At 37.1% G+C, this 22,351-nt stretch overlaps 1 protein-coding gene across 2 annotated transcripts in view; it reads left to right on the top strand.

Annotated features, from left to right (window-relative positions):
• The window catches only part of LOC106874440 (protein MIS12 homolog), an 81,395-nt gene extending 59,308 nt beyond the window's left edge, over positions 1–22,087 (top strand). Inside the window, exons 6-9 of one of the 2 annotated variants that reach the window (XM_089357538.1) lie at positions 3,971–4,091; positions 7,405–7,509; positions 15,825–15,877; positions 19,695–22,087. In XM_089357538.1, the coding sequence (XP_089213664.1) occupies positions 3,971–4,091; positions 7,405–7,509; positions 15,825–15,832 (234 nt within the window). In that variant the 3' untranslated portion in view covers positions 15,833–15,877; positions 19,695–22,087. The remainder of the gene's footprint in view (positions 1–3,970; positions 4,092–7,404; positions 7,510–15,824; positions 15,878–19,694) is intronic. The other variant, XM_089357537.1, reaches the window with a different exon arrangement.
• The last annotated feature ends 264 nt before the right edge of the window (positions 22,088–22,351 follow it).

Here is a 22,351-nt window from a genome sequence, read left to right as displayed (position 1 = left end):
GCTAGCATGGAAGGCAGATTTTAAATGATAACGAGCTTTTAACCCTTTGGCATTCTGGTTAGCCTGTTAAATGTAATGCTTATGCACATTGTTTTGAATTGAATATGCAGTATTTTGTATCTTTGAGATTTCATTGACCTAATGGTTTATTTTTTGAATGACATTGTAGGTGTGAAAGGCCAGATCTAGATAAGTTTGAGCATTGAATAGGCTGGGTGTGATGGATTCAAATGCCAAACGGTTAAATTAAGGAAGAGTCTATAATGACCAGCTAAGCTGTCTTTTACTTTTTAAAATGTGTGTGTTGCTAAGTGAATTAATTATCTAAGGTGATTATACATTTTTTACTGATATTTTACTTGAATTGGAAAGTCAGGCTTGAGTCTTAACTGAATGTTTGAGTAGGTTTTCTTTGTAAAGCTTGGCAGATTGCAATAAACTTGGCATAAATAGATTTTGTTGAATCGGTTCACTCTCTTAGAAGAGGTCTTACTCCTAATAAACATACTGATAAATTTAGATGAGATTCCATCAACCTTGCTACAGCATTGTAAATATTTCTAAACCATTTTTCCCTCTTTTTTTATATTTTTTTTTTTATCATCTTTGGATGAGCAGAATGTGGAGTGAACAAATTGATATGTGGATGCAGTCCTTAGCTAAAAGATTTGGTGTTATATTGGATAAACTAATTTAGTGTTGTTGGTTCATGTACAGAGCTAAAATTAAATTCTCTTCTCAACTGGAAATTTTCTGTTTTTTTAAAACTTGCTTTCTGTCGGTTCGGATGGTTATATGAATTTGGATAGTAATAATTTTGTTTTTGTATTTAGTTGGCAAGATTCTTGATATGAAATTGTGTGTTGAAACCTATTTTGTCTTGGAGAGTCATTATTCCAATAACACATGCACAGGTTTGATCCCACTTCTTTATTATTAGTCAGTTGGTTAAACTTTTTAGCATTTAAACTGGCCATATCTGATCCAAATGTTCTACTTTGGTAAAAATGGCCAAACCCAGCTTCTTAAACCTACCTTACTGTGTCAAACCACATCAAAATCTCAAAACAATGAGACAATATATGATTAATTCAAAACATTGTGAACATGCTGTGTCGACGCCCCCAGGTGAAGAAGTAGGATCTCCCAAGACATATAAATAGAGGTAGTCTGGCCATGGTAGGTGTGTTGAGTAGCAGTTATGTAGCGGTTGAGTAGAGATCATCCAAAGGTGCTAGATAGCAGTAGTTTGAGACATAACAGAACATAAAAGCATTACACTTATAGGAAAGTTGGTTATACATCATTAGATGTATACCTGACTTTCCTATATAAAATTACAGAATATAACGATACGCTGAACTCCAGACTATCAACTTAAACAACACTTTATTTAAACGGTAAATATATACATCTTTAGTTCTTGTTGTTACAGCTTCTGTTGTTGTTATGTGGATGTGAGCGAGCTGTCTAGTGTAAGTCCGAAAGATGTAGAGAGACAGCTTAACACGTAAAGAGACTGTCTCCAGAGTTCGAATGTTAGAGACACTCTTGACACGTCCATGCTCTATTGCTGGCCAGCAAGAATGAGAATGAATTGAGCGGGAACGCTTGCTTGTTTAATTCCACGCATGCGTGAGACTACGCATGCGCACGGCGTTACTACACACTTGACAAAGTAATCTTAATGCTAAAGGATAAAATGTTCAACTAACTAACTAATCAATCATTTGTTTGACCCTTTATCATTTAAACTGGTCATATCCAGCCAAGATATTCTTACTGTTTTATGTTCAAAATGGCCAGATTCAGCCTCTCACCCCTGTCCTACAATGTAATTCAAAAAATAGACAATATCATCATCAAAATCTCATAGCTAGGCGATGGTAAATGATTAGTTGAAAATAGTTTGGGTAAATAAGTATTAAATTTGGCAGAGTAATCTGAATACGAAAGGGTTTATGTACTGGTTAAACATTTGGTTGTTTGTCTGTGTGAAAGTTCTTTCGTTGTTGTTTGCAACCTTTTCTATGAACAGTGTGTCCCTGTTCACTACAATACTCTACATTGTTAGATTTTAGTATATTGCTTGTCTAGTGTTTGTATCAGAAAGTAGCATGGGATGATTTTGCCATCCCGGGAGATTCATGAAGTTTAGTACAACAAAGTGGATGTAATATCATTTGAGTTCAGTACCATCTGGTCTATAGTGGATATTACTTGAGCATTCCTTTCAAGTATCCGATAAGCTCAGTGCTCAGTTTGAGGGAGTTACAAAGAGAGCCTTTCTTGATAGAATTAGAGCTCAAGAGGCGATAGATCTTTTATATAGGATTGATTCTATCTCTGAGCTCAGTCTCAGGACTTAAGAATAGATAGGTGTGTATTCTACTAAGAGTTAGGTGGTAAGGGGTCACTTCAGAATTGTCTTGCCAAAAGACAACAACAGGTCTGTTGCAGATATTAATTCCCATGAACCTGTTAGTCAGTAGTTGAATTTCTTAGGCACTTGATCACTTGACCTTCGGATTTTAAAGGCAAATATTTGCTGTTTATTTTCATATAAGCAAAAGACAGAACAGCTAAAAGAGAAGGAATATAATTAAATTGGGTATAGAAAATCTGGTGGCGTAGGAGGAGAAAATGTTGGTATGCACGTTTGAGCAATAATGATGCAAATGTGCTTCAAAGACTTGCAATTTCATTACTAACATTGCTGTTCATTTTGAAAAGATTTTCTCTTCTCCCCACTCCTCCACCTTACTGTGATCTTCACTTTATTGGTTTCAATCAGTATTGGTAAATAAACCTGTTAAATTAGGACTGATGGCTTTCAGGCTTTACAAACTGCACTGCATTTTCTCAGCTGTCCTCATACTGTTTGGCAGTAATCTACTTATTATGCACTTGTGTGTGTAGTGAGATATATATATATATATATATATATATATATATAATATGGAGTGAATTCTTTGTAGTTTGTGAGTATGTAGTGGATTGTGTTTAGTGATTTGTGTGTGTGTGTATGTATGTATATATATATATATATATATATATATATATATATATAATGTGGAGTTAATACGATGTAGTTGGATTTTATGTGATGTGTGTGTGTGTGTGTGTGTATGTGTAGAATAGCTTCTGTAATGTATCTGTATAGAGTGGTTTGTATTCAATATATACTTAAGGATGATGTATGTATACTTGTGAGTGTTAGGGTCAGTGTAAAGGCAAATTTGCACTAACATACTGGAAATTCAGTCATTTTGTGTGTGTGTATGTGTATATATATATATATATATATATATATATATATATATATATATATATATATATATATATATATATATATATATATACCTCTCTAGAGGTATGCTATTGAAGAACTTTTAATGCCTGTTATTAATATCACTACTTTGTAATGGTTTGTAAGTAATGGTTCCAACTTAGCGTTGAAGAAAGAATGCAGAAAAGTTTTGCTGTGTTTGTGTGTGTGTTCCTGTTATACTCCTTTAATCCAAATTATATGCTTTTATCACACTGCAGCTTTTCTCTTCTAATAATGTTTCCTGGTTTACACTTTATAAGCCATGAGCATGTCTGTGCAGTTGAGAAGTTCTCTTTCCAACCCCATGGGCAAGCGTCTTCTACACTACGGAGTGTACTGGATGGTTTTTTTTCTTGTCACTATCCCTAGTGAAAATTTTTTTGTAACTTTTGTAAGGTTTAAAGTGACCCTTATATGCATGTATATTTTTATACATATATATTTGGTGTTAGGAAGGGCATCCAGCTATAGAAACCATACCAAATCAGACTAAAAAATGGTGCAACTTACCAGCTTTGGTCAAACCATCTAACCCATGCCAGCATGGACAATGGACGTTAAATGATGATAATGATGATGATGTTTCTGAGTGGCTACTCCCAAGAGATCTATAAATATCTACTTTGTTTTTGGTTTCAGCTAAAAGGTGCTAATGCAAAACTCCGTAATTGCCTCTCTGAGATGGAGCAGTCTTCTAAAGATGTGGATTTAGCTACTGTAAGGTTAGCAGCATTACAGGACCTAATGTCAAAGTCAGGAGGTAAGAACATCTTCTCTTTCAGTATTTCTATTTTCTGGTTGTAATTTTGCTGTTATCTTGAAGAGATGAATGTTTTGCTTCCTATATTATTTGGAAGTGTTCGAACATACTTAATTCCGCTTTCTAGCAGGGCTATGAAATTGGAGTCGTGGAGTTTGAGCTGGTAGAAATGTACTGCATCTTGCTAAATATAAATTGTTATATAATGCGTTAAAATTTCCAATTTCACAGATACTGATTTGATTAATCAGTTTTTTTAATTTATTTTTTTTTTATTTATTTATTTATTTATTTATTCTGCTCTTGATAAATTTATGGTAATATAAAATGATTCAAAATAGTGGAATATTTTATATGAGGTGAGAATGAAGAGAGATTTAATGTTTTGGAGTGAGAAAAGAATACAGTAGACTGACTATTAGAATGTTAGGCTGTGAAATGTGAATGCTGAGAGGTTAAAGGAGGTTTTGGGGGGCAAAAATGGTGGGAAAGGAGCATGTGTGAAAAGATGTAAGTAGTATGGGGGTAGTGGGAAATGAAAATATTAGAGAAAAAGGACTAAATAATCACTATATATATATACATACATATGTACGTACTAAAAATGTTTATTATTAATTGAACTCTTGATACTTTTAAACTTGTTCTTAGAAGCTAACATAATCTGATCTTATTGTCCTCTACAGTAGTGCTCTGCAACTGGTATGCCATGAGATGATGCTAGGTGTGCCACAGTAACCTGAATATGATTTTTTTTCCCCCTATACTTTTGATTATATTTTTTATTTCAGGTGTGCTGCTTAATTTTGAATGGAATATAGGTGTTTGTAAGTGAAAAAAAGGTTGCGGAGCACTGCTCTACAGTAATAGTTGGTCTCTGGTATATGCTTCCATTGGTTATTGCTCTTCTGGTGCAATAAAACTTTTCAATTTTAGATTTCCTTCTCCTTTCCAAAGGTGGTGACTCCACACTTTTTCACCAATGTTATATTAGTTTCTGCATTCTACATACATTCATTGAAATCAATTAATCCTGATATGGGCTGGGTGTAATTTGTTGAGTTCAGAAACCTTTCCTGTTTGCCAATCCTGACCTGTTTCCAACTAAGACCAGGCATATTTTCATGGAACATAGCAAAGGACAATGGCAAAAAATACATGAAACTTATAGTTAGGGAGGACCAGTGGTATGTGCACAGCATGCTATAGACCACAAATTACAGAAACAGAGGAGGATGTTAGAGATGACGTAACTTCTAGCAGAAATCACGATGTCTTGGACTAAATGTCTAACTGCAGTGACCCTTTAAGCATTCTGATTTCTTTGTCAAATGTAATGCTTATTTATTCACATTATTTTGAATTAATCTTGCATTATCTTATATCATTGAGATTTCAAAGATGTGATTGTTTAATTTTACAATGACCTTGTAGGTTAGGTGTGGGAAGTTGAACATGGCGAGTTTAAACATAAGACAGATTATTTGGGTCGGATATATGGCTGGCTTAAATGTTAAAGGGTCTTTTGCCGAAATAGTTTGGCTTGGAGGTCAATAATGTGCCTGTTGCTCTCACAGGCCTTAGAGATGGTGAGATACATGCCATAAAAACCGGCTTTTCCTGGCCAAAATATTTATATCCAAATTCACCAGGACTGGCCTCATGCACCAACTCTACAGCATTATTCTAAAAATCAAGTTAGCTCATTAAAATTACAAACCTACAAAATTAATGCATGATTAATTTAAAACAATGTGAATAAAAAAGCATTACATTTGACAGAATAATGTGGAAGGGCTTATGTTCCTCTTAAGCAGCAGAAAAATTAGAGAAATGTGTATCAGGCATGCTGACAGGAGTCAACACAAAATTAACCAGTTTTAAAGAACAATTGCCACTTTAATATCTGAAGAAACAACAGTGAGAAAACATCTCGTCTCAGGGTTAGTGGTTGGAGTGTGTTAATGAGTGATTGAGTGGCCATTAGTTAACTTCAGTCTATGTCACTAAATTCTCAGACAATATACTAAAGTTAACTCAGTCAGTGATATCACCTCCTCTGCAAATATGTGACCTTGTGCCAATATTAAAAGTTGTTGCTGTCATTGTTTTACAAGCAGTAGTGCAGTAGATTGTTGGAAACAGTTTTATTTCAGTTTTATCCATTTGCATTCTGATCTTAGTGAGGTCTGCATTGCCTCTCATCTGTCCTAGATCCTATTAATGTAGTAATAATGCCCTTTTCTCCTATCCTAGAAAATCTTTATAAAAAGATTCAGGACTGTAGAAACCTATGTATCTGATATCTTGATTTATGGAATCACTAACTCCAGCTCTAACACTAATCCCGCTTCTATAGTAAGACTTAATCATACATTTCTTAAAATAATTAAATGCACATAACATATATGGATAATGTGAAACATCAGTCGACCTATTCTATATCCTCAGCTTCATTTCTTATATCAAGTTCTGCCCATTGACAAAATCATGAAAATGTTTAGAGACACATTTCCATCTGTTGAGATTAATATGTGATATAGGATTTCCTGCTGGTCCTTGACAATAATATCTCCTTGATTAGCCTTGTTCTCCCTGTCTGTGTACTGGCATATCCTAGAATAGTGCTCGCAACCTTTTTTGCACTTGTGGTACACTTTTTCAAAATTCAGTGGCACACCTGAACTAAAAGCATAGAGAGAAAATTATATTCAGGTTACACTGCAGCGCATCTAGCATCATCTTGTGGCACACCAGTGTGTTCGGCATACCAGTTGTGGAGCACTGTTCTGGAGTATGATTGCTTTGCCATTTTCGGAGGCCTTTCTTCGGATATGCCTGTGCATCTTCTTTTCTGTTGGTATTTCATTACTTCCAGTGTTAGTCTCAATTCTGTCTTGTCTGTGGATATATTCTTTGTTGGCTACGACTGAGCAGCCAGAGATATTATGGTTAATTGTTTCTTCTCCATCTTTTCATATTCTGCAATTACTTACTGCTTAATTATATTGTTTCCTTTCGTTTCTGATGTGGAGGCTTTGGTCCTGTGCAGTGATCAAAAACCCTCAGCTCTCTGCTTTGAGTCTAGGTATGTAGTAGATGATTGGCTAGGGTGCCACATACAGGGGCTGAGCCCAAAACCACATGGTTCAGAAGCACACAGCCATGCTTGTGCTTAAATCATTATAAAAATGTTTTTAAGCTGTTTTCTCTTTTCATTTTTGTTTTTTTAAAACTTTTTGTTTGTTTGTTTTTTTTTGTTTACAACTAAACGGGGAGACTTTTACACGTATTTTTTTTCTTTGGTTTTCAGTTTCGCACCCTCATGAGAGCTTGCAGTTAACATATGAGAACATAGAGAAAGGAAAGAAGCTGATTGAAAAATTAGTACAGGAATCCGAAGAAATAGCCGGTCCTAGTAAGTAGTTTGGCTTATAAATTTGAGACATTTGAAGTACGAATGTTTTGGTGATGAAGGGTGTTTTTATTATTTACATCTGGACTTTGCCTCAATCAGTTTGATATCTGACTGTCATAGATTTGCTAATGTAAAGAAATACAAAATTCAGTACATGGCATGTAAATATATGCATGTATGTATACATGTATTCATGTATATGTGCATGTATATGCATATGCACATATGAATGTTGAAGAGAAATACAAGTGGGTGATGAAAAGTTCCTGGTTTTGGGTAAAAGAAAATACAAGAGGATCAGTTAATTATAATTTTATTCAACATATTCCCCTCTCAGATTCACACACTTATTGGAGCAGTCCTTCAGTTTTTCTTAGCCCTGTAAAAAAAACTCAGGTTGGGCCTCCAGCCAGGTTTTTCATGAGGAACATTACAGCACTCTTTCGTATATGTAAGCGAGAAGGGGACTAGTTTTCTGCCTTTCAATTTAAAAGGTGGGTGAGATTTATTACAGTAGCAAATCACACACACACTTTCATTCTCGCTTTCTCTTTCTCTCCCTTTTTTCTCTCTCATTCTTTTCGCTAACATTCTCTCTCCACTCTCCCTCTCCACGCCCCCCCCCCACTCTCTCCACGCCCCCCCCCCCCACTCTCCCCCTCTCCACGCTCTCTCCCTCTCCACGCTCTCTCCCTCTCCACGCTCTCTCCCTCTCCACGCTCTCTCCCTCTCCACGCTCTCTCCCTCTCCACGCTCTCTCCCTCTCCACACTCTCTCCCTCTCCACACTCCCCCTCACACTCTCCCCCTCACACTCTCTCTCCCCCACTCTCTCTCTTTCCACTCTGTCTCTGTCTCTCTCTCTCTTTCCACTCTGTCTCTGTCTCTCTCTCTCTTTCCACTCTGTCTCTCTCTCTCTCTTTCCACTCTGTCTCTCTCTCTCTCTCTTTCCACTCTGTCTCTCTCTCTCTCTCTCTTTCCACTCTGTCTCTCTGTCTCTCTCTCTCTCTCTCTTTCCACTCTGTCTCTCTCTCTCTCTCTTTCCACTCTGTCTCTCTCTCTCTCTCTCTTTCCACTCTGTCTCTCTCTCTCTCTCTTTCCACTCTGTCTCTCTCTCTCTCTCTTTCCACTCTGTCTCTCTCTCTCTCTCTTTCCACTCTGTCTCTCTCTCTCTCTTTCCACTCTGTCTCTCTCTCTCTCTCTTTCCACTCTGTCTCTCTCTCTCTCTTTCCACTCTGTCTCTCTCTCTCTCTTTCCACTCTGTCTCTCTCTCTCTCTTTCCACTCTGTCTCTCTCTTTCCACTCTGTCTCTCTCTTTCCACTCTGTCTCTCTCTTTCTCTCTCTCTCTCTCTCTCTCTCTCCCTCTCTCCACACTTTCTTTCCCCCTCTCCACACTTTCTTTCTCTCTCTCTCTCTGCTCTCTCCACTCTCTGCTGACCTATAAGCATTCTTGACATACACCGTCCCATTTTTTAAGAATATGTAGGTTTCCAATTTTTTAATCACATGCTTCTGCATTTAAACCTTTGCATATAAAACGGTTATATCTGGCCCAAATATTCAACCTGCTTTATGTTCAAACTGACCAGATCTGGCCTCTCATGCCTATCCACCAATGTCATTCTAAAAAAGAAGCAGTCACAACACTGAAATCTTGAAGCAATGAGATAACGCATGATTAATTCAAGACCGTTTGAATTCTGAATACTAATGAGTTAGACTTAATATCTTATTTATAGATAACATTTGCTTGTGGTTATTATAGTTTCTGGAAACTTGAGCTTGAATCACATCAAAGTTATATTGATTGGTCTATGTTTCTGTCATTGACCATAGGTGTCCTGTGGAAACCTTTATTCTTTGGCCTGTAGAACAACAGATTTCTTTGGGATTGTCCTTTCTTACTGCCATCTAATTTCTCAAGAGCTGGCAGTCATTATCACACTGGGCAAAATGCTTAGCGACATTTCATGTGTCCTTACATTTTGTGTTCAAATTCTGCCATGATCAACTTTGCCTTTCATCATTTTGGGGTTGATAAAACAAGTATCAGTCAGGCACTGGGGTTGATGTAATCAATTTGCCCCCTCCTGTAAAATTTCAGACCTCGTGCCTATTGTACAAAGGATTGTTATTGCAATAAAGAAATTATTATTATTACCTCTGCCTTAGCGAAGGTGGAGGTATTGTTTTCTGTCGTGTTTGTTTGTTCGTCTGTGGATGAGATATCTCAAGAACCGCTGAATGGATTTGGATGAAACTTTCAGGGATGTTTGGCCTCGTGACTGACACAAACTGATTAGGTTTTGGGATCAATCCAGTACCAGACAAGGATTCTGGATTATTAATCGTTGAGAGGACATTGGTGTTGCCTTGGCGGAGGTTTGCGCTCTCTGAGTGCTCTTATTATTAAGGTAGCAAGCTTTTGTCCATTCAGAGTTCAAATTCCATGAAGGTCGACTTTGCCTTTCATCCTATCAGGGTCAATAAAATAAGTACCAGTCAAGTACTGGGGTTGATGTAATTGACTAGTCCTTTCCCCCAAAATTTCAGGCCTTGTGCGTATAGTAGAAAGAATTATTACTATTAAGGTAGCTAGCTGGTGGAATCATCACATTGGCCAAAATGCTTAACAGTATTTTATCTGTCTTTACATTCTGAGTTTACAAATTCCGCCAAGGCCTGCTTTCGCCTTCATCCTTTCTTGGTCAATAAAATATCAATGAAACTGGTTGCCTTGTGCCAAAATGTGAAACCATTATTATTATTGAGACAGCTGTGCATGCCATCAAAGTTACACTGCTGTAAAAATATGCAAAACCCAATATACCCATCATGACTACCCGTCTGATAAGGGTACACCAGGTACATGCATCATAACCATATGTGCATGACATGGTGATCTCATATCAAGATAAACGCAGTGGGGAAGTTAGAATTTTCTTCGGGTCGAGTATCCCATCTTGCTCAAAAGGTCCCTGAATAAAGTTTAAGGATGATGAATGAAAGACCTATGTTTCCAGAGGTGAATTATGAACCCCCCACCAAATTCCTCTCAACGCATGACTATGATGCTCCCCCACTACTTCTACTTGTGATCAGAGATGCTTTGTTGTAGCCCATCTTTGCCACCAAGGCAAAACATGTACGTAATAACACTTCCAATCAGTTGAGATCAAAAGCCTTGAGAGCTGCTACGTGGTACTGTATCAGGGCATTTACTATTTTAAGGCGGCTGGAGAATCGTTAGTATGCTGAATGAAATGCTTAGTTGTATTTTGCCTGTCGTTACATTCTGAGTTCAAATTCTGCTGAGGCCAATTTTGTCTTTCTTCCTTTTGTGGTCAATGAAATAAGTACCTGTTATGTACTGGGATTGATGTAATTGACTAGTCCCCTGCCCCAAAATTTCAGGCCTTGTGCCTATAGTAAGAATAATTATCATCCTCATTATTACTAAAGAGATGAAATAAATGCACTCCTTTTGGAAAACATCCATTCCACCTCAGAAGTAATATAGCCAATGATTCAGATCTTGGTCCCAGAATCACATAAATGCTATGTGTGTGTATCTGTGTCTGTTCTTGGGTTTAATTGTAGTCAGCTATCTCTTCTTCCCTTACTGACAATGAATTCACTTCCAGACACTGCTCTTTTAGCAGAATGTGTGTTCTTCATAATCAGATTCTATTCCTGTCTTCTTCCAATCATTTTGAAACCTGCTTTAGTGGCAGATATTTGTGTTTTTCTTATAGAAACTGTGTCATCCACTCAAACTACTGACTTCTGCTAACGACATTACTATAGAACTTGCTACCTCATAGTCGTCAATACATCTGTTGAAGTAACAATTAGAAGCAAAGAGGTATGAAGAAAAAACAAGCCAAGTATTTGTCTAATTGGTAAAGATGGAGCCATCCATTATTGAATTTCTTTAGCAAGATGTGCTGTAAATATAATTCTTAATTGTAGGCATGAGAAGAGAGGCAGTTAAAGACATTTAGCTTATTAATAATGAAAGGATAAAAAAACCAAAGATAGTTTACAAACTGTATCTCTTCTGCTTTAATATTAACACATTTGCAGAAGTGTGTGTGTGTGTGTGTGTAATATGGAAAATTGTTTCAGTTATGAAGAAAAGTTGATAAAAATTACAGATAAATATTAGAAAAAAAAAATACTCTTTCGACATTGACAAAAGCAAGCATCTTCTGTATAATTATCTCTTACTTGAGATTATTAACATATTTATCTTTAATGTAAATCACTGCCTTTGTTACACTGTGTACTTTTGTCCTTGGGTAGCAGCTGTTATTTATTTGCTTACCTGTAGAAAGTATTAAAAATAGCTTTGCTTTCATTACATTTTTTCAAGCCCCCAAAGAATCCCTCTCAACACATGGCTATGATGTTCTCCGACTACTCCTGCCAATGATTAGAGTTGCACATATTGTCACTCTCTAAGGGACATGCTCAAATGGTTAAAGCCAAGCAAACTGACAAAGCAAATCTATGTTATTGAGCAGAATATTTGCTGTAACAGTATTTCTGCTTCAGCAACTCAGCACTGAATCTGTCTGATATGTAATGGAAAATAGGCAAGGTTCAAAACATTGATGTCCAGGTCACAAAAGCAAAGTTTGAAAGGGAATAGTAGTGATTTCCTTTGATTGCTAGATGGAAGCAAATAAATAGCACTTCCTAACCAAAGATATGAAAAAAAAATTAAAATTTTGTTAGTGTTGTGTATCCATGTTATAAGTGCTTGGACACAATGTATCTCTGCAGACATAACATAGATTAATCCAACCTGACTGAACTTCCTCTTCTTCCTCTCTTGAATCCTCATCTCACCTGAATCACTTTCCTACCACTCCGCCCAGATTGCAATTGGAACTTTATACTTCTTGGACTCTACAATCATGGATCTTACTGTCCATGGTTGTTGATTTGTATATACTTATAACTGCGTGTCTCTAATATTATTGTCATTCAATTAACAAGTGGGGGGGGGGGTACTAGTCAAGTACTGGGTCCAATTTACTTAGCCAAATTTCTGGCCTTGTGTCTGAATCAGAAATTGTGGATTGGCAGAATCATTAAAATCTTGGACAAAATGTCTTGCTGTATTTCTTCTTTTTACATTCTGTATTCAAATCTCATAGAGGTCAACTTGGTCTTTCCTCATCCCTCTGGGGTCACTAAAATTATATAGTATATAACATCAAGTACAGGATTTGATGCTTGATGTTTTCATTATTATTGTGCTTGTATTTTATCATTTGCATGTGTTTGTGTGTGTATACAGACATGACTGTGGCTAAGAAATCCACATTGTAATCATATGGGTACTGGTTCAGCCCCATTGAGTAACACCATGGTTTAAGTGCCTTCTACTACAGCTCCAATCTGAACAAATCCTTGTGAGTGCTAGATGGAAACTGAAAGGAGTCCATCGTGTGTGCGTGCTCACAATTGCCTTGTGTTGACATCACAAATTAATTCTAAATGATCATCACTATCAAACAAGTAACGTTGTTTGTTTGCAATAGGAAGCATGTCTGGCTGTAAATCTGCTTCAGTGGATTTCGTTTGGCCCATGTGGCTGTGTGGTAAGAAGCTTGCTTCCCAACCATATTTTTCTAGGTTCAGTCCCACTGCGTTTCACCTTGGGCAAGTGTCAGGCCAACCAAAGCTTTGCGAGTGAATTTGGTAGACGGAAACTGAAAGAAGCCTGTTGTGTGTGTATCTTTGTGTTTGTTTCCTACCACTGCTTTAAAATTGGGAAAAAAAAAAAAGTATTGGGGTTGAGTCATCATCATTTAGCGTCTGTTGTCCATGCTGGCATGGGTCAGACTGTTTGACCAGGGCTGGCAAGCTGGAAGGCTGCACCAGACTCCAGTCTGATTTGGCACGGTTTATACAGCTGGATGCTCTTTCTAACACCAACCACTCTGAGAGTGTAATGGGTGCTTTTATGTGCCATTTGCATGACATCAGTATCTGCCACAACTGTGATTTTACTTGATGGGTCTTCTCAAGCATGACATACTGCCAAATGTCTTGGTCATTGCCTCTGTGAGGTCCGATGCTGAAAAGGTGCTTTTTATGTGCCACCGTCATGGGTGCCAGTTACATGACATCAACCACGACTATGATTTCACTTGGCTTGACGGATTTTCTCAAGCACAGCATATTGCCAAAGGTCTCCATCACTAGTCCTTGCCTCTGTGAGGCGCAAAGTTGAAAGATCATGCTTCACCACCTCATCCCATGTCTTCTTGGGTCTACTTCCACCACAGGTTTCCTCCACTGTTAGAGATTAGCACTTCTTTACACAGCTGTCCTCATCCATCCGCATCACACGACCATATCAGCACAGTTGTCTCTCTTGCACACCACATCTGATGCTTCTTATGTTCTATCAAGCATACACACTGACATTGCACATCTAGCGAAGCATACTGGCTTCATTTCCCAGGAGCAGCCTGTCTTAAATTCCTCTGTTATTACCTGGAGGACTATGATGAACAAGAGGGGGCTGAGGTCCGATCCTTTGTGAGCTCCCAATTGTATGCTGAATTCTTCGATGTACTCATTGCCAACCTTCACCTTACTGGTGGCGTCCCTGTACATGGCTTGTACAGCTCTTACCAACCACTCGTCTATCCCTAAATTCTGCATTGACCACCAGATAAAAGATTAAGGAACCCTGTCAAAGGTTTTCTCCAAATCGACAAAAGCCAAGTACAGTGGTTTATCTTTGGCTGTGTGTTTCTTCTGCAGCTGCCTTACTAGAAATATAGCATCAGTGGTGCTTCTCTGTGGCACAAAACCAAACTGCATCTCATCTAGACTAACTCTGTCCCTAATTAGTTGAGCTATGATCTCTCCATAACTTTCATCACCTGATTTAACAATTTGATACCTCTGTAATTATTTCTATGCCAAGCATCACCTTTACCTTTGTAGCAGTTGACTATGGTGCTGGTACACTAGTCATTCATGAACCACCTGATTTACAATACGGGTGACTAGACCATAACCCACACAACCAGATATTTTAAGCATCTCAGCAGTGATTCCCGATGGGCTGGGGGCTTTCCCTGCTTCCGTATCCTTAATTGCTTTATCTGTCAAGGTACTATTGATTCACGTAGTTGGTCTCTCAATTAGGTCAACATTTGGCAGACTCTCCTCCTCCTAGTCATTCTCTACGTCCAGCAGTCTTTCATAATGGCATTTCCAAGCCTCTTTCTTTGCAGAATCATGAAATGCAAGTGCACCCTCATCCATACAGACATGCTTCTCTCCTGTGACATCGCAATTTTCTCTCACACATTGTCTTGCAATTCGAAACACTTCAGTTCTTTGATCCTCACTTCACTGAACATAGGCAAACTTCTTCTTTTCATTTGAGTTAAAATTCTTCAAGGCAGTGCCCCAACATGCCCGGTGTCTAATATCTGAAACAAGTAAAAGATAAAATATATAAATAAAGGACATGCACAAATGGTTAAAGTCAAGCAAACTGACAAAGCAAATCTGGTATTGAGCAGAATTTTTGCTGTAACAATATTTCTGTTTCTGCCACTCAGCATTGAATCTCTGGAATGTAACAGAAAATAGGTTAGATTTAAGCGTTGATGCACACACACACACACACACATGCATGCACACATGCAGACACACACGCACATACAAGTAAGCACATAAATGCAAAACAAGGTGGTAAAGGATAGTACTCGAATACTGAAGGTAGTGTGATATGCTCTTTTATTAAAGCTGCAATGACATCATAAAACTTCCTCAGTTTCACATTTCCACTTGTCGGACAGTTGCGATCTAAATTTGATTACAACCGTCGAATGGAAACTCTGATGGATAGATAGATTTGCTTTATATGCTGTATGAAGGGAGTAAACTCAGAGTTACTGCTTTCTCGGATGAGTCAAAGCACAACCTCTCGCTCGTGTTTCATTCATAGTTTGGTTTTTATGGCTGAATGCCCTTCATTGTTTGATAGGCAATGGAAGGATTATTACCTTGTTTGGAAACGAGTGAGGCTATCAAAAATGGTTTCTGGCCTTGGAAAAGTCAGCCCTTAATGTATTTTAATGGCCCATGCAAGTATGGAAAAATAATCTTTAAAATGGTGATATGATGATAGAATTCTTAATGTTAAAAATTAAAATTTTCAAGTAGCGAGTAGCCCCAATTAAGAGACAAAATTTGCAATCTGCATATGTATTACATTTTTTTTTTATTATTTAATGAGTGAAAAACAATACCTATAACCCTTTTTTTTTTGCAAGGCCTCTGAAAGTTGTGAAAGATAGGGTGGCAGAGTGGATTCAAATACTGCAAGGTATTTCCATTTGATAGTTTAATAATTTCATCTCGGGGTTTCTGTGTTAAATTGCTTGTGCCATTCCATGCATATTTTGTTCTACTGGTACATATTGATCAATTTAATTTAGTAGAAGTCTTTCAATGAACGTTACTCTCTTGTTGTGTGTAAAAGAGAATATAAGTTTATATTTGCACACTGATTGGCCTGTATAAAATCAGCATGTCACATTGGTGATGCATTTGATATTGGTATGCACCAGATACTTCATCTCTTGCTGTTTTAAGAGGTTCATAATAGCACATGTTGCCCTTGGTGGGATTTGAACTCAGTGTGCAAAGAGCCAGGACAAAAGCTGGAAAGTATCATGTGCAGTGCCTTAACTATTCTACCAAACCGCAGCTTTGGGTTGATATTTTATCATCACCCAGCTAGTTGTAATTCATTTTAAAGGAATGTAGCAAAAAGTTTTTTAAAATGAGCTTGCTTCTCAACCACATGGTTCTGGGTTCAGTCCCACTGTGTGACACTCTGGGCAAGTATCTTCTACTCTGCCTTCTACAAGTCCTAGAGCTGATTTGTTTGACTTAAACCTTTCAAGGTGCTGCTCCATCATGGCTGCATACACACACAAGCTCCATACACACACACACACACACACACAACAGGCTTCTTTCAGTTACCATCTACCAAATCCACTCACAAGGCTTTGGTTGGTTGAGTAGAAGGCAGAGTAGAAGATATTTGCCCAGTGTCACACAGTGGGACTGAACCTGGAACCATGTGGTTGAGAAGCAAGCTCATTTTAAAATGCTTTTTGCCACATTCCTTTAAACAAGTGAAAAAATAAAAGAATAAAAACAAAAATGAGTTAAGAAAGTGGTCCTTAGCGAGTTATTTCACTTAGCCCGGTTGTGCAAATTTACCTTTGCTATTACTGTTTTCTACAATGTTTTGTATAAGTTCAAGTTCCTTGGCTGCTGGAGACGGGTCAGTTGTCGTGCTGATGAAAACTGTCCTCTTGTCTCCAGACAATCATGTATTTTTTTTCAATGGCATGTCACTTCTGGAGTAGGGCTAGTCATAATTGCCATTTATTGATCATGATGCATTCTCTAAAAGTGGAGATAAATCGAATAATGGCGTAGTGGTTGAGAGCGCGGGCTACTAACCTCAAGATTCCAAGTTCTATTCTAGGCAGTGACATGAATAATAATAATAATAGTAATATCCAAAAATACCTTAGGACTGAGAACCCAGGTTCGAAATTTCCCCAAGACACCCGATGAAGGCTGGAGGGTATATCAGCCGAAACGTTGTGTTAACAACAAACGAGATGGACAAATATCCGTCAAATGTAAATAATGTTGAGAATTTTTGTTGTATGGTATTTAACACAGCAGTATTTCTCTCTTTACATTTACACACATGCACACAGAGATTGAAAAAGGTATGCTCAATTTAATTAATATAGTTTCGTTTTTGTCTTTTAAAACCTAGTTTTACTGTAGCAAATAGCCCATATAAAGATAATATTAGCATCAGTTTTTTTTTGTATTTACATGAAAAATTTGGAATGTAGTGTAAACCAATAACACACATACAATACATCAGCAAACTAATACAACATGTTATTTGTCTAACAACATAAAACAAATTGAATATATAGTAATTTTAAAAAGAAATAGGCATAAAGCTTATTCTCTTTGAAAGAAAATGAGCTTCTGTTTTTATTTTGACTTCCACTTTTCTCTGCTCTCATGGATTAAACAGAATTTATTGAAGCAGAAATTTATATGGTTAGGGGCTCTTGTCGCCATCTCTTAGCTGTTTCCAAACAAGGTAATATTTTCCCATGGTCTGATAAGTTTTCATGGAAGATTAAGAACAAGGCTTATTTACATTTGTCATACAGTGTTGAGACAAAAATACAAACGCCTGTACCTATACGTGCACACTCACTCACTCAAACATGTATATACACAGATGTGTATATGGCATGCTTCTTTCAGATTCCATCTACTTAAGAACTGGTCAGATCGACACTCTAGTTGAAGGCTTTGGCCTATAGTGCCACATAGTGGAACTGAACCTGAAACCATGTGATTTCCCCATCATTCACCTGCCCCTTCTCTCTCGACAGTAAATCTTAACTTGTTATTAGTCTCTCTCTCTCTCATAATACCTGGGTATCCAGAAATTGTATTGAATGCCAATATATATACAATGTAATCCATCATTTATTTTTTGTTCTCATTAACCTTTCTGTGCTGTTAGCCATCTCTCCCTTTTTCATTAACATTCTTTATTAAATCGGTCACACTCAGTTGGACTGAAAACAAGACCTATTGAACGATGGATGAACTCCATGTGGACCTCTCTCTATCCACTTGGAGTGAGGCAATGACAAACAATCCCAATATCTCTGCCAAGAGATATTGAATCTGGGAGACTCTTGTAGTGTCATCAGCACTCTGCAAAAGCATATCATAGATGACCATGATGACACCTGCTTACAGCTGATTATTTCTGTGACAGATTTTTCTTTCTCACCAGCAAACATGTAGCTACTTTCTGAGTTCAGATGTTGCCAAGGTTGATTTTGCCCTTCATCTTTTCAAGATTGATAAAGATAAGTGCCTATTGAATACTTGGGTCTATGTAATCAAGTAACCCTGCCGTTGAAATGGCTGGCCTTGTGCCAAAATTTGAACCAATCAACAACAACAATTATTATTATTATTATTATTATGATACAAGGTGGCAAGCTGGCAGAATTATTGGCATGCTTAGTGGTATTTCATCTGGTTTTATGTCCAAAGTTCAAATTTCATCCTGGTCAGTTTTGCTTTTCATCCTTTTCGGGGGGGGGGGAGGAGTGTCAATAAAATAAGTACCTGTTGAGTACTGGGGGTTGATGTAATCAAATTATCCTCTCCTTACAACTTCTGGTCTAGTGTCAAAATTTCAAATCATCAGTTACAAGGCAGCATGCTGGGCAAAATACTTGCGGCCATGCTGGAGCACTGCCTTTTAGTCGAGCAGATCAACCCCAGGACTTATTTTTTGTAAGCCTAGTACTTATTCTATCGGTGTCTTTTGCCGAACCACTAAGTCATGGGGATGTAAACACACCAGCATCGTTTGTTAAGCGATGTTGGGGGGATAAACACAAACACACACACACACACACACACACACACACACACACACACATGTACATATACATATATATATATACGACAGGCTTCTTTCAGTTTCTGTCTACCAAATCCACTCACAAGGCTTTGGTTGGCTCGAGGCTATAGTAGAAGACACTCACCCAAGGTGCCACACAGTGGGACTGAACCCAGAACCATGTAGTTGGTAAGTAAGCTACTTACCACACAGCCACTCTCATCTGGCTTTATGTTCTGAGCTCAAATTGCACCAAGGTTGATTTTTACCTTTAATCCTCTCAGGGTTGAGAAAATAAGCACTGGGTTCGATGTGATCACCAAGCACCCTCCCTCAAAATTGCTGGCCTTGTGCCAAAATTTGAAATCATCATTTCATTATTATTATTAAGGTAGTGAGCTGGCAGAATTGTTAGCATGCTGGGCAAAATTCTTAGTGGTATTTCACCCATCGCTACGTACCGAGGTTGACTTTGCTTTTCATCCTTTTGGGGTTGATAGAATAAGTACCTGTTGAACAATGGGGTGAATGTAATTGACTCATCTCTGCCCCTGAAACTGCTGCCCTTGTGGCAAAATTTGAAACCATTATTATTATTATTATTATTATCATTATTATCATTATTATTATCATCATTATTATTATTATTTCTTTGAAGGAACCTTTACTTGATTCTTCCCATTGGTGGATCCAGATGGTGCACAACAACCTTGAAAATGTTTGTGTTGGTAGTTAGATATTTGGAAAAAGCTGTTGCAAGAAGAGAAACATTGAATTGGAGTGAATATTGAAACCTTTCACTTTTGCTTCCAAGAAGCATTTTATCTTTTTTTTTTTTTTTTTTTTTTTTTGTGGCACCTCCTGGCTTTACTTTTGACTTTTTTTTTTCTTTTTTCAACTTTTGTTATCTTTTCTTTTTTGTAACTATTCAAGCAGAATTGATGCAGTGAGGGTAACAGGCTTAACAAAATTGCAAAATACTAAGTTCAATTCCTACCATGTTTTGAGTTTTTGAATTTCAGAATAGATTGAATAGTTTGAAGAGAACTGGTGGAGCTAACCTTAGTGTGAGGTTTAATGGTGGTGGCCAGGACATTTTCCCATGGTAATTGGACTTGTAGAGCAATAAAGAAAAGCTTTGAGGGGTTTTATTGTTTGTAGTTTTCAATGTAAGCTAGACAGCAAATACTTTGAGTGTGTGTGTAGGAAAGCTTTTTATATAAGCAGCTGGCCATTTTTTGGTTGAGGAGTGATTAAGATTCTTCAAAATTGTTAGGCTTGTTAATCTCATTGGTTACAGTTTTGATAAGATACTTCCATGCATTGTCCAATGCATGGAAGTATCTTAGTTTTCATATCATGGCAATCCTATAGAGTGGGTAAGGGTTTTTTTTTTCTTTACTTGTTCTAATGGGACTAATTAAATTGATACTGTTAATATTGTCACTCATGCAAGTTAAATGCCATCAGGAAAAAAAAACTGAAGTTGGGAGGAAATTCAATTGGGCCAACAGTATGGAGGAATGAAGTGGTTTGTGTTGGTTTGAGGGAGGGATTAGACAATGTGGGTGAGTGCTAAATTTGCTTTATAGCCAAATTGTAGTAGGTCAGGGAACTTTTTAACCAATTACCCTAAAATATATCTATTTATGCCAATGTTACCCCTTTATTTGAAAGGAAGAAAATCATAGATTCTCTGAATTCAAAAGATTTATTGAATCTATTTATATGAATCTATTTACATATCCATTACGTTGGACAGATGCAGTGTTGCAAGAAAAATTTCTATCATAGTAAGGAACATGTTTTTTTATATAATTTTACTTATATCTAATGAGTCCTCATTTCCCCCAAGAATTTTATTTTTACATTTTATCTCATATTGGGTAATTTACCCTGGTTTAATGTCCTTTATTTTAGATCTGTCTTCTATACTTGGCGTTTTCTCTCTAATTCTGATATAGATTCAGCTTTGAGAATTAGATCATTGGCTTTAAGGCATTCTTGTTGAGAACCAGTCTTAAACTTATGTCATGGTCTGTAGGATTATCATGAATATGAAATGACAGAACATTGACAGTTCTGCATATAATGAATGCACAACACCTGTGATGAATTAACAAGATTTACTTCACTGCACAAGTAATTTTCTTGTTGGTTGTGAATTAGCTGCTGCAACAAATTTGATACAATGTGAAAAATAATTCTGTAGCTTTTACAAATTGTTGATTAAGAAGGCCATGTAGTTAAGCTTGCCAAGACAGGAGAAAATATACACATAGAATTCATATCGGCCAACTCTAATGGAATATTATGGTTGCGTAAGAGCTCTGATAACCACTGTTATAAATCGCAAGAGAGTATATGGAGCTGAGCTGCATGTTGCCACACACTAAAAATTGGTGCTCAAAAATGTGCCTATTTGTAGGTCTTGTTTAGAGAATATCCTGGAAGCTCCAAGAATAATGATCTGTTACATGATGTCTGGTTGGTCTGTTATGTGATTGGTCCATTACTTGGCCACTCACATGAACAAGCTGTTGCTATGGAGTTGAGCTGCATGTTGCCATGCACTAAAAACTGTCACTCAAAAATGTACCTATTTCTAGGTATTGTTAAGACAATATCCTGGAAGCTCCAAGAACAATCTGTTACATGATGTCTGGTTGATCTGTTACGTGATTGGTCACTCACACGAACAAGCTGTTGCTATACCGTGATTTTAACAAGGATTTCTTTGGAGGCATCTTTGCTGGACAGTAGCAGACTGTTTTTCAATTCTGGCAGTACTCTAAACATGTGTCAGCAGCATGGGTTGTTGTTGTTGAGAAAAGAACCATCTAGAATAGGGGTTCGCAAACATTTTTTACCTGTGGACCCCTTTGCTTCCTATTTTACTCAGATAGACCCTCTTAACCATTTGATGTTTAAAAAAATCCTGTTGCATTTTTATAATTGTATGTTCTTATATATCAACTAAATGAAATGAACTTGCACACATACATGAATACTTAAAAATGTATATAATAAAGATTAAAAATAGAAATTAAATCAAAACTTATCACCTTGCAGGCAAATTGCAATTTACAGGTAAATAAAAAGTAGAAACAGTAAATTTTAAAAATATTTATAAAATGTAATCACACATGTATATAATAATATTCATGCAATATTTCTGTCATAGAAACTTGTAAAACATCCCATTCTACATAATGCGACCTTACAGAATGCTCATTGGAAAGATGTTTCAACTGGCCATCCACTAAGAGTTTTGTTGATGCAGACTTTCACAGCACATCTGTTTGCAACCTTAAT

The sequence above is a fragment of the Octopus bimaculoides genome, chromosome 9, assembly GCF_046866305.1.
Source record: "Octopus bimaculoides isolate indiv1 chromosome 9, ASM4686630v1, whole genome shotgun sequence".
Classification (NCBI taxonomy): Eukaryota; Metazoa; Mollusca; class Cephalopoda; order Octopoda; family Octopodidae; genus Octopus; species Octopus bimaculoides.
This window is presented reverse-complemented; position numbering and strand designations above follow the sequence as displayed.